Source organism: Lepidochelys kempii, chromosome 6, assembly GCF_965140265.1.
Source record: "Lepidochelys kempii isolate rLepKem1 chromosome 6, rLepKem1.hap2, whole genome shotgun sequence".
Classification (NCBI taxonomy): Eukaryota; Metazoa; Chordata; order Testudines; family Cheloniidae; genus Lepidochelys; species Lepidochelys kempii.
Genome location: NC_133261.1, coordinates 119,208,000 through 119,220,293, shown reverse-complemented (window position 1 = coordinate 119,220,293; position 12,294 = coordinate 119,208,000). Strand labels below are relative to the sequence as shown.

The window sequence follows — 12,294 nt, the reverse complement described above, 5'->3', positions numbered from 1 at the left end:
AGCTCACCTTTTTACTGGCTTTTGGGGGCAGGAGAGAGTAGAGAGAGGATGGAATGGTCCCCTGAAGGGTAATACTGGAAGGAGGGGGGAGGGGAGGGTGATATCTTTTTGATGTATAGGATAGCTGTTTATTTCTGATTTATGGTGGAGTTTGCTTCTGGTTTTCCCTTAAGTGTCAAGGGTGCCAAGTGTCTGGGGTAGGTACATTAGAATTCTAAAGTAGTAAAATAAATATCTGTCAATTTTGTAGGGCTAATATGTAGTGTTATCAGAACATATATTGTAATGTTCTGTGCTTGGCATGACAGTTATAAACAGCATTTCCCCAGCTAAAGAAGATCAATGAGTCATTTTAATCCAACAAGGTTTTCAAAAAATAACTCAGTGATTCATAAAGTAGATTCCCTCTCTTTTTAGGATGGTTCATGGGAATTGTGAGATTCTGCAGCTCTTCCCTTGTTCCCAAAAAGGAATGTCAGTGCAACAATGTATACAAATTAAATCACATCTCTCTGAAATACACCGTGGAAAATGGGAGAAATGAGCTGTTTATCTTAGAAAGGTTTAATCAGTATGTAAGAGTAACTTATCAATAGGTGAATAGAAACATTTATTAAAAATGAAAACAACCTACAGATTTGGCAGCCTGCTCACTGCAGGTCAAAAATCAAACACAGCAAGCGGTTTGAATAACTGTATGTGGAATCATGCTAAGTTCTTTCCCACTCTCACCAATGAAAACAAATCCTCACTCTTTCCCTTTCACAATTATTAGAAGTTAAAGAAAAAAAACAAAAATGAAGACTAAACAAGCAATCACTGGCCAATGTAAAGCAGTCCACACAGCTGCAACAAATGTGTGGTTTGCATTTTACAATGAAAACACCAAGCACAGCATTGGTTTAGGAGAACACATTAGCATTTGCACAATATGCTCCACTTTTACTCACAGCATAATGCCTTCTGGAGCCTCCCCATCATCAGCACCAGTGGGGAAAACAAGGTGAATCAGCCAAGTCTACTAATCAGTAAAAGGAAGCACAAGTAGACAATTACTCAGTATATTACAATTCCTTATACAAAAAGGGGTGCCAACATGCTTTACGAACAACTGGAGAAAGGGTTCCAGCTCCAAACTTACGAGTTAAACAGACAACAAAACATTTAGGATGGGGGTAAGATGCAAAAAAAAAAAACAACAACAACAACAACAACAACAAGGAACGGGGTAAATATATGTGTGTGCTTTGAGAATCTCAATGATTTTGTGCTATTTGTAAATACTGCAGTTGATTTTGTTAATCTTACTGAAGTGAGAACTACAGAGATGTAGGCTCACTGGAAATAATATGTTTTAAGGAGAGACTTGGAGGTGAAGAGGGTAGAGGCATGGCATATCAGGCAGGGAGGGAATTTCAGGCATAAGGGGCTTTGTGGAAAGTGCAAAGATGAGACTGAGAACATGTAAGAAGCAGTTAATTGTATGGCTTGTGCAACAACAGGGAATCACAATGGTGAATCCAGTACAGACATTTGTTTTATCCTTCCAAACAAATCAGCTAGGTGTAAGTTCCAAGTGGCATGTCAAAGGCAGTAAAAATTAATCTAGGGAGATTTTGTACCTGTACAAGAGAGAAAATTATTAGTCCTAAAGGGCAGAAGGGAGGGACAGACAAATAGGAGAAAATATAAACCTCCGTCATTCAGTAAGGCCAATTCCATCTCTACTTCCTCACAACATGTGTCTTTAGGAGTATGATCCGGCTCAAGAACAGCAGTAAAGGCTAAGGGACAGAAAAAAGGAGCAGGGAAATAAGCTTAGGTACCAGAGGCAGTAAAAGGAAAAATGTAAATCAGACAACCAGAAGAGCATCAAGGAGAAAGTCACAGAGGCTTGATACAGGCAATGGTTCTCAACTTTTTTGGGTTCAGGACCCATTTGTAAATGTTTATGGCCTGTCAAGACCCAGAAAATAGTCTGGGGTTTTGGTTGGATCCTGCCCCCCGGGGGGTTTGGGTCCTGCCTGGCACTCACCCCACAGTGGCAGCTTCTGTGCTGAGGGGCTGGCTAAACTTTGCTCTCTGCTCCAGGTATTGCAGTACCCCAGCCCCATGACTGGACCAAATTTGTTTGAATGGCGTTATGACCTGGCTCATAGGGTTGCAGTGTCACTCACTCAAATTTGATCTACCTGGACTCCTGTCATGATGGCTGGGGCAAACCTGACTGGCGGCACTGGGACCCCAGAGGTTGCAGTGCCTGGAGTATGAGATAGGAGACACAGGAGCTGCCACACAACCCTTTGAAACATGCTGGCGACCCAATTTTGGGTCCCAACCCACTGGGTAAAAAACCCTGAACTAGAGCCTCAATGAGAACTAGGAGGAAAGAAAACTACCTCTGCAGCAGCGGGCACTTGCAGGTTTAAACTATTGTAAATGGTGGAGTCTCTGTTCACTTGAAGTCTTTAAATCATAATTTGAGGACTTCAGTAACTCAGCCAGAGGTTATAGCTCTATTACAGGAGAGGGTGGATGAGGTTCTGTGACCTGCAAGGTGCAAGAGGTCACACAAGATGATCATGATGGTCCCTTCTGGCCTTAAAGTCCATGAGTCTACACAAGAAGGGAATGAGGACAGTTTTGTACCCTAATCTTTTTGCTTAGAAACATTCCCATCAATACAGAATATGAAGTTTCTTCTTCATCACTTTGCAGGGTTCACAGAGATGGACCAAGAAAATGGTGTTTGCATCTGGATTAAGTTTAGATTAAGTTTTGGGTTAGTCAGCACCAACTTGTTCTTGTGCAACTTTGCTCCAAAGAAAGATGGAAGTTTTAGAAAGTCAGTTGTTCATTTGAATTTTGGCTGCATCCAGACTACGATACATATCCCCTTCTAGTGTCGGATTTGATGTGAAACAAAAATTGTACGGATAGGCATGGATAAAGAAAATTCAAATATATAGCCTGGCCCAAATTCATCATTCTAATTCTGGCCATCTCTATTTACATTATAACTGAGCAGGAAAATTAGCAGAGTAGATGTACCAAGAAAGGGTAAATTGGATAGGAGGTGAAGCACAAGTTGGAGACCTATTGATATTAAAAACATGAACTAGAAAAGGACAGTTAATAGCAGCAAATGGTATCAGAAAGCAGCACAGGAAAGGATTGCTCTCCGTAATAAGACTACATGAGACACACACATAGAACAAAATTCAGACAGACCATTAGGCCAGATCTACACTGCAAAAAATATTAATTGATTGCAATAATGCTTAAATAACCAAAGGAAGTTTCAATTCAGAAAATGTAAATATTTAAGAATGACATTGCCATTACATAGAGTACCAGTTGTGCATTTGGCTCCAGAGGGCTATGCAACAGAGAATTCTAATAAAAAGAATTACAGAAAATGCAACAATGGCCAAAATGTTAAATGCCTTTTTGCTTTAGTTTTCACCCAAAAAATTAGCGGTGATTGGACAACTAAACAGTGAACATCAGCATAAATGGGACAGGATCTGAGGCTAAAATAGGAAAAGAACAAGTTAAGAATTACTTAGACAAGTTAGAGGTCTTCATATCAGCTGGGCCAGATGAAATAATCCTAGAATACTTAAGGATCCGGCAGAAGAGATCTATGAGCCATTAGCGATTATCTTTGAGAACATGTGGAAAACAGAAGAGATCCAAGAGGACTGGAAAAGGGAACTATAGTACCTAGCACAAAAAAAATGAATAAGGACAACCGATGGAATCACAGACAAGTCAGCTTAACTTTGGTACCCGGAAAGATAAAAGGAGCAAATAATCAAACAATCCATCTGTAAGTACCTAGACAAAAATAAGGTAATAAATAACAGTTAACAGTCAAGAACATATGTCAACCCAACCTAATATCCTTTTTTGACAGGGTAACAAGCCTTGTGGATAGAGGGGAAGCAGTAGATGTAATATATCTTGACTTTAGTAAGGCTTTTGACACTATTTTACATGGCCTCTTAAGCAAACTACGGAAATATGGCTTAGATGAACCGCCTATAAGGTGGCTGCACAACTGGTTGGAAAAGCGTACTCAAGAAGTAGTTACCAATGGTTCACAATCAAGCTGGAAGGGCATATCAAGTGGAGTCCCACAAGGATCTGTCCTGGGTCTGGTTCTAGTCAATATCTTCATAAATGATTTGGATAATAGCAAAGAGACTACACTTAAAAAGTTTTCAGAGGATACCAAGCTGGGAGGAATTACAAGTGCTTCGGAGGATAGGATTAAAATTTAAAATGATCTGGACAAACTGGAGAAATGGTCTGAATAAAATAGGATGAAATTTAATAAGGACAAATGCAAAGTACTAGACTTAGGAAGGAACAATCAACTGCAAAAATACAAAATGGGAAATGACTGCCTAGGAAGGAGTACTGAAGAAGAAGGATCTGGAGGGTTACAGTGGATCACAACTAAATGAGTCAACACTGTAATACTGTTCACTTGTTTTGCAACATCATTCTGGGATGTATTAGCAGGAGGGTTACAAGCAAAACACGACAAGTAATTCTTCCAGTCTACTCAGTACTGATAAGGCCTCAACTTGAGTACGACACTTAGCCCTGGTCTACACTAGGACTTTAGGTCGAATTTAGCAGCGTTAAATCGATGTAAACCTGCACCCGTCCACACGATGAAGCCCTTTATTTTGACTTAAAGGGCTCTTAAAATCGATTTCCTTACTCCACCCCTGACAAGTGGATTAGCGCATAAATCGGCTTTGCCGGGTCGAATTTGGAGTACTGTGGACACAATTCGACGGTACTGGCCTCCGGGAGCTATCCCAGAGTGCTCCATTGTGACCGCTCTGGACAGCGCTCTCAACTCAGATGCACTGGCCAGGTAGACAGGAAAAGGCCCGCAAACTTTAGAATTTCAATTTCCTGTTTGGCCAGCGTGGCAAGCTGCAGGTGACCGTGCAGAGCTCATCAGCACAGGTGACCATGATGGAGTCCCAGAATCGCAAAAGAGCTCCAGCATGGACCGAACTGGAGGTACGGGATCTGATCGCTGAATGGGGAGAGGAATCCGTGCTATCAGAACTCCGTTCCAGTTTTCGAAATGCCAAAACCTTTGTCAAAATCTCCCAGGGCATGAAGGACAGAGGCCATAACAGGGACCCGAAGCAGTGCCGCGTGAAACTTAAGGAGCTGAGGGAAGCCTATCAGAAAACCAGAGAGGCGAACGGCCGCTCCGGGTCAGAGCCCCAAACATGCCACTTCTATGATGAGCTGCATGCCATTTTAGGGGGTTCAGCAACCACTACCCCAGCCGTGTTGTTTGACTCCTTCAATGGAGATGGAGGCAACACGGAAGCAGGTTTTGGGGACGAAGAAGATGATGATGATGAGGTTGTAGATAGCTCACAGAAAGCAAGCAGAGAAACCGCTTTTCCTGACAGCCAGGAACTGTTTCTCACCCTGGACCTGGAGCCAGTACCCCCCGAACCTACCCAAGGCTGCCTCCTGGACCCGGCAGGCGGAGAAGGGACCTCCGGTGAGTGTACCTTTTAAAATACTATACATGGTTTAAAAGCAAGCATGTGAAAGGATTACTTTGCCCTGGCATTTGCGGCTCTCCTGGATGTACTCCCAAAGCCTTTGCAAAAGGTTTCTGGGGAGGGCAGCCTTATTGCATCCTTCATGGTAGGACACTTTACCACTCCAGGCCAGTAACACATACTTGGGAATCATTGTACAACAAAGCATTGCAGTGTATGTTTGCTGGCATTCAAACAACATCCGTTCTTTATCTCTCTGTGTTATCCTCAGGAGAGTGAGATATCATTCATGGTCACCTACTTGAAATAGGGTGCTTTTCTTCAGGGGACACTCAGAGGAGCCCGTTCCTCCTGGGCTGTTTGCCTGTGGCTGAACAGAAATGTTCCCCGCTGTTAGCCACGGGGAGGGGGGAGAGTTGAGGGGGTAGCCACACGGTGGAGGGCAACAAAAATGATTAGGGGTCTAGAACACATGACTTATGAGGAGAGGCTGAGGGAGCTGGGATTGTTTAGCCTGCAGAAGAGAAGAATGAGGGGGGATTTGATAGCTGCTTTCAACTACCTGAAAGGGGGTTCCAAAGAGGATGGCTCTAGACTGTTCTCAATGGTAGCAGATGACAGAACAAGGAGTAATGGTCTCAAGTTGCAGTGGGGGAGGTTTAGATTGGATATTAGGAAAAACTTTTTCACTAAGAGGGTGGTGAAACACTGGAATGCGTTACCTAGGGAGGTGGTAGAATCTCCTTCCTTAGAGGTTTTTAAGGTCAGGCTTGACAAAGCCCTGGCTGGGATGATTTAACTGGGAATTGGTCCTGCTTCGAGATTACGGATTGCTAGCAGTCCTATTGCATCATCTTCTGCCGGGCAGCCATGAGATGTGGATGGCATGCAGTCCTTCTGCACCGTCTGCTGCCAGCCAAAGATGTAAAATATAGATGGAGTGGATCAAAACAAGAAATAGACCAGATTTGTTTTTTACTCATTTGCTTCCCCTCCTCCCCCGTTTAGGGGACTCATTCCTCTAGGTCACACTGCAGTCACTCACAGAGAAGGTGCAGCGAGGTAAATCTAGCCATGTATCAGTCAGAGGCCAGACTAACCTCCTTGTTCCAATAAGAACAGTAACTTAGGTGCACCATTTCTTATTGGAACCCTCCGTGAAGTCCTGCCTGAAATACTCCTTGATGTAAAGCCACCCCCTTTGTTGATTTTAGCTCCCTGAAGCCAACCCTGTAAGCCGTGTCGTCAGTCGCCCCTCCCTCCGTCAGAGCAACGGCAGACAATCGTTCCGCGCCTTTTTTCTGTGCGGACGCCATACCAAGGCAAGCATGGAGGCCGCTCAGCTCACTTTGGCAATTAGGAGCACATTAAACACCACACGCATTATCCAGCAGTATATGTAGCACCAGAACCTGGCAAAGCGATACCGGGCGAGGAGGCGACGTCAGCGCGGTCACGTGAGTGATCAGGACATGGACACAGATTTCTCTGAAAGCATGGGCCCTTGCAATGCATGCATCATGGTGCTAATGGGGCAGGTTCATGCTGTGGAACGCCGATTCTGGGCTCGGGAAACAAGCACAGACTGGTGGGACCGCATAGTGTTGCAGGTCTGGGACGATTCCCAGTGGCTGCAAAACTTTCGCATGCGTAAGGGCACTTTCATGGAACTTTGTGACTTGCTTTCCCCTGCCCTGAAGTGCATGAATACCAAGATGAGAGCAGCCCTCACAGTTGAGAAGTGAGTGGCGATAGCCCTGTGGAAGCTTGCAATGCCAGACAGCTACCAGTCAGTTGGGAATCAATTTGGAGTGGGTAAATCTACTGTGGGGGCTGCTGTGATGCAAGTAGCCCACACAATCAAAGATCTGCTGATATCAAGGGTAGTGACCCTGGGAAATGTGCAGGTCATAGTGGATGGCTTTGCTGCAATGGGATTCCCTAACTGTGGTGGGGCCATAGACAGAACCCATATCCCTATCTTGGCACTGGAGCACCAAGCCGCCGAGTACATAAACTGCAAGGGGTACTTTTCAATAGTGCTGCAAGCTCTGGTGGATCACAAGGGATGTTTCACCAACATCAATGTGGGATGGCCGGGAAAGGTCCATGACGCTCGCATCTTCAGGAACTCTGGTCTGTTTCAAAAGCTGCAGGAAGGGACTTTATTCTCAGACCAGAAAATAACTGTTGGGGATGTTGAAATGCCTATATGTATCCTAGGGGACCCAGCCTACCCCTTAATGCTATGGCTCATGAAGCCGTACGCAGGCAGCCTGGACAGTAGTCAGGAGCTGTTCAGCTACAGGCTGAGCAAGTGCAGAATGGTGGTAGAATGTGCATTTGGACGTTTAAAGGCACGCTGGTGCAGTTTACTGACTCGCTTAGACCTCAGCGAAACCAATATTCTCACTGTTATTACTGCTTGCTGTGTGCTCCACAATATCTGTGAGAGTAAGGGGGAGACGTTTATGGTGGGGTGGGAGGTTGAGGCAAACCTAGAGCAATTGGAAGATTGGGCCAAAAGGAATCTGATGAGGAACATTCAATGCTCAAATCATAGGCCTTGTCTATACTACCGCAGTAAGTCAACCTAAGTTACGCTACTTTAGTTATGTGAATAACGTAACTGAAGTTGATGTAGCTTAGGTCAACTTACCGCAATGTCTACAACACGCTGTGTCGATGGGATGCAAACTTACCTTACTCTTCTTGGGAAGCTGCAGTACCAGAGTCAACGGGAGAGTGCTCTGCCATCGGCTTAGCGGGTCTTCACCAGACCCAAAAAAATCGACACCACTGCATCGATCACAGCAGTGCTGATCTACCGGTAATTGTAGATATGGCCATAGACTGCTTAGGATTCAAGCCCGAAGGAAAGGACAGGGACATCCCCACCCCCTGGAAGACTCAGGGCAGATGGCCCACTATTGAGTTACATTTGCTCTCTACTTTAGAACATTTTGGGGCTGAGCCCCTCAAAACCACATCTAGAAAGTGGGTAAGACTTAAAGGACAATTAGCTGGTGAGCCGGACCCCATCTCAGTGGACACCAAAGATTGAGACTTCTTCCCTGCCAGGAAGACCCGAATCTGGGCACTTGGAAAGTCAACAAGGGGGCACTGCTATAGCCACACCACTGTCCTCACAATAACACTACGATATTGTGGACTCCCTAAAGCATTTGCAAATTTTGGGAAATTTTAAGAGTCTAAGCAAGTTTGGGATTATGCTGAAGTTCTTCAAGAGTGAGATTTTTCAAAGATGCTTTATGTTGAGCAAAACACCCACTTGCACATGCATGCCCCATTGATCTATGACATAGATCAAGAAATAAATAAAAAATGTACTGCAGATGCATGAAAAATGTAACATTCACAACTTCAGAGCTATTAAATCAATTTCTTTCAAATTTGACTTTGCCATGGAGTTGCAAACACAAAATTTCTGATAAAAAATATGGGTTGATTAATAAAAAGCCATTTCTCAGAAATGTCTGAATATATTTTGCTGAATTTTTCCCAAAACTTTGGCTCTGAGTCAGGGCAAGCATGGGACATTTCAGCCTAAAATTCTGAGCAACTAGAAAAAAAGGATATAAAGACATTTAAATACAGTGGGAACAATAACTCCTGTTATAACACATTGTTTCCAAAATATCTATAATGAAGTATTTTATTGACCAGTATTTTAAAAAAGTACTTTCACACCAATAATTTGGCATACATATGCTTTGTGGTACTAAAGTTCATTCTTTTAAATCCATGATTAAAGCATTTTCTGGATGCTTTGCTTTTCATGCAACCATAAGCTTAAAATTTGTTCCTACTGTTCACAGCCTCCATTGAGAAAACTGGTGAGAAATTAATCTGAATTTTCCTCCTCCTCCTGTGCAGATGTGGTATTACTACTCCCACTTCATATTCTGAAAAATATATTTTTATTCAAGCTATCATTTTTGTAACACTACACCAATCTCAGTGCCTTAGTCACAATATCATTTTTTAAGAGTAAACACTTACTGATCCCTATTAATGAGGAAACAAAAATTTCCTCAGTTGTTTCCCCAGGACTCTGATAGGGCACCTCTGATCAACCCACACAGCTGGTCACGCCTTGAACCTGGTGTTTGGATTACTTATCGATACAGAGGAGACCACAATGCAGCCACTGCCTTGGATACACTTTTATCTAACTAAGGCAATGGTGAGAATTCTCTAGTAACCAGACAACTCATGATCCTAGTCTGTCCACAAATTTCCAGGGATCCCATCAAATTCCAAAACATGGTAAAAGTCAGCAGCACTCTGCCCACAGGTCAAATATTTAAGGCTCTGGTAAGCTATTCTCCTCTACCCATAGCCACTGAGGTTCTGATTCCCAAATGATGGCTTCCTCCTAATAGATCTCCTTCGTTTTGTGACAGCCTGATCCAGATGACAAGAAGAAAATGGCACAAAACAAGAAGATTAAATATCAGTGGCATCTAGCCCTTCTGTGTGAAGCTAAAGTGCTGCAATAGATCTCATCAAATGAGGTACTACATTAAGTATGGTTGAATAGCTACTTGAAGGGTGGGGATTAAGTAGAAGGTCTGAGAGCTCAAAAGTCAAAAAGTCCCCAGAACTACCTAAAACCTGTGGGGTCTTGTGGAAGGATATATTTAACATTCTCTATAGAGGTAAATGCTCAGTTCACAAAATCATATTACATGACACAGAATCGCATGAAGCTTGAACCTTCAAACCCTTCAGACATTAATTAAGTGGGAGTTCTGCATATGGAGAGCTTGCAAATTTGGGCTTTGTCACTGGTATCCCTCAGTCTCACTGGTGATCTAGAAATGTAGTGGTAATTACTAATCCCGGCTGGGTGTGATGGAGTTTAGTTAGAATGACTGACCCCAGCTGTGGAGAATCAGAGAGAAGATTATTTAAACAGCTGAACTCAGTCAGGGAGAAGACCCAGGAGACAGGAACAAGAAGAGTTCCCTCTTTGAGAAAGGCATGGGAAAACTAGGCTGGAAAAGAACCAAAGGGAGCAAGACAGGCCTGCAAAGAACAGAGAAATCCCTGAGGTAAACTGCCAAAGTCCCTGCGGGAAAATGTGCTGGGGAAATTCTGCAGGATCTAGGAGTACAGACAAAAGCAGAAGATACTTCAGAGAGGCCCGAGAGTGGCAGAACAATTATTAGTTGGAAGACACTGGACTCATAGTTGGACTCTTATTACCCCTGGAAGGGGAGTGAACTTTTATGTCACTTTGCTGGAAGGCTAGGCCATTGTGGGACCAAGGAAGTGGCTACATGGGGGAGAAAGGGGTGGGACAGAGGTACAAGAGGCAAAGTCCCCTGCAATATAGTGTCCTGATGCCAGGGGAGTGCTACAGCAGAAAGAGCTACCTATTACAGCCCTTAATCTACTAAAATAACTCAATTTCAGTTGGCCAATTTAGAATGAATAGATGACATTAAATAGATGAATAGATCCCCATTCCTTTAACTGGAACATATGACATATTGTATGCAGGGCCAGCTCCAGGATTTTTGCTGCCCCAAGCAAAAAAATTTTGGCCACCCCTGCTTTTTTTTCATGCCCCCCCTCCCCCAGCTCCGCCCCTTCCTAACTCCTTCACCAAATCCCTGGCCCCACCTCTTCCCCCGGGCATGCCACATTTCCCCCCCACACCATTCTTTCCTGCGGCTCCCCCTCCCCCCAACCCCAGCCCTAGCTCCGCCTGCTCCCCTGAACACACCGCCGCTCCACTTCTCCCCACTCCCTCTCAGGTGAGGGAGAGGCAGCGCGTTCAGAGGAGCAGGCGGAGTGGAGGTGAGCAATGGTGTGGGGGGAGCGCAGGAAGTAACGGGGAGGGGGGTAGAGGAACCACTCCCCGCCCCAGTTCGCCTCCACTCCACCACCGCCACCTCCCCCGAGTGTGCCGCCGCTCGGCTTCTCCTCTCTCCTTCCCTCCCTCCCCAGCTTGCCATGCAAAACAGCTGTTTCACACGCGGCAAGCCTGAGAGGGAGGGCGGAGAAGCGCAGTGGCGGCGGTGCACTCAAGGGAGCAGGCGGAAGCAAGGCAGGGGCACATTTCTAGGGGCGGCATGGCCGGCACCAGAATGCCGCCCCTAGAAATGTGGCGCCCCAAGCACCTGCTTGTTTTGCTGATGCCTAGAGCCGGCCCTGATTATATGCATTATACACACACAACAAATCTCACTCAGACATGCAAGTTCAATTATCTGATATCTGAAAAACCTGCCTTACAGTGAGAGATGTAAGGAGTTTAATCTACTTGGTTTATCTAACAGAAGATTAAGAGATGATGTCATCAAAGTCTGTAAATACCTAAGTGGACAAAATTTTTAACAGTAGAAGATTCTTTAATGGACAAAGGCATAACAAAATCTAATCTCTGGAAGCTGAAGCTAGACAAATTCAGACTAGAAATAAGGTTCAAATTTTTAACATAAGGATAATTAATCACTGGAACAGCTTTTCTAGGGATGTCATGGATTATCCATCATTCGAAGTCTTTAAATCAAGATTGGATATCCTTCATAACATATTCTGCAACTCCACCAGAAGTTATGGGCTTGATCCAGGAATTACTGTTGAAATTCTATGGTCTGTGTTATAAAGGAGGTCAGATTAGAAGACCACATAGTCCCCTTCTGGCTTTAAAATGTATGAATCATAATTATGACCTCACATTTTTTTAAGGTCTTAACACATTACACAC

At 44.2% G+C, this 12,294-nt stretch overlaps 2 protein-coding genes across 2 annotated transcripts in view; one reads left to right on the top strand and one right to left on the bottom strand.

The window, feature by feature from the left end:
* Positions 1–12,294, bottom strand: part of WDR89 (WD repeat domain 89) — a 40,708-nt gene that overhangs the window by 11,733 nt on the left and 16,681 nt on the right.
* LOC140913455 (myb/SANT-like DNA-binding domain-containing protein 7) lies at positions 4,947–11,295 on the top strand. Its single transcript, XM_073349898.1, has 2 exons — positions 4,947–5,548; positions 9,980–11,295. Exons 1-2 carry the CDS (start codon positions 4,996–4,998, stop codon positions 9,982–9,984), a joined length of 558 nt encoding a protein of 185 aa, XP_073205999.1. The 5' UTR covers positions 4,947–4,995; the 3' UTR covers positions 9,985–11,295.

Coding starts and splice junctions, on each gene's coding strand:
- LOC140913455 (XM_073349898.1), top strand. CDS start 4,996: ATGATGGAGTCCCAGAATCGCAAAAGAGCTCCAGCATGGACCGAACTG.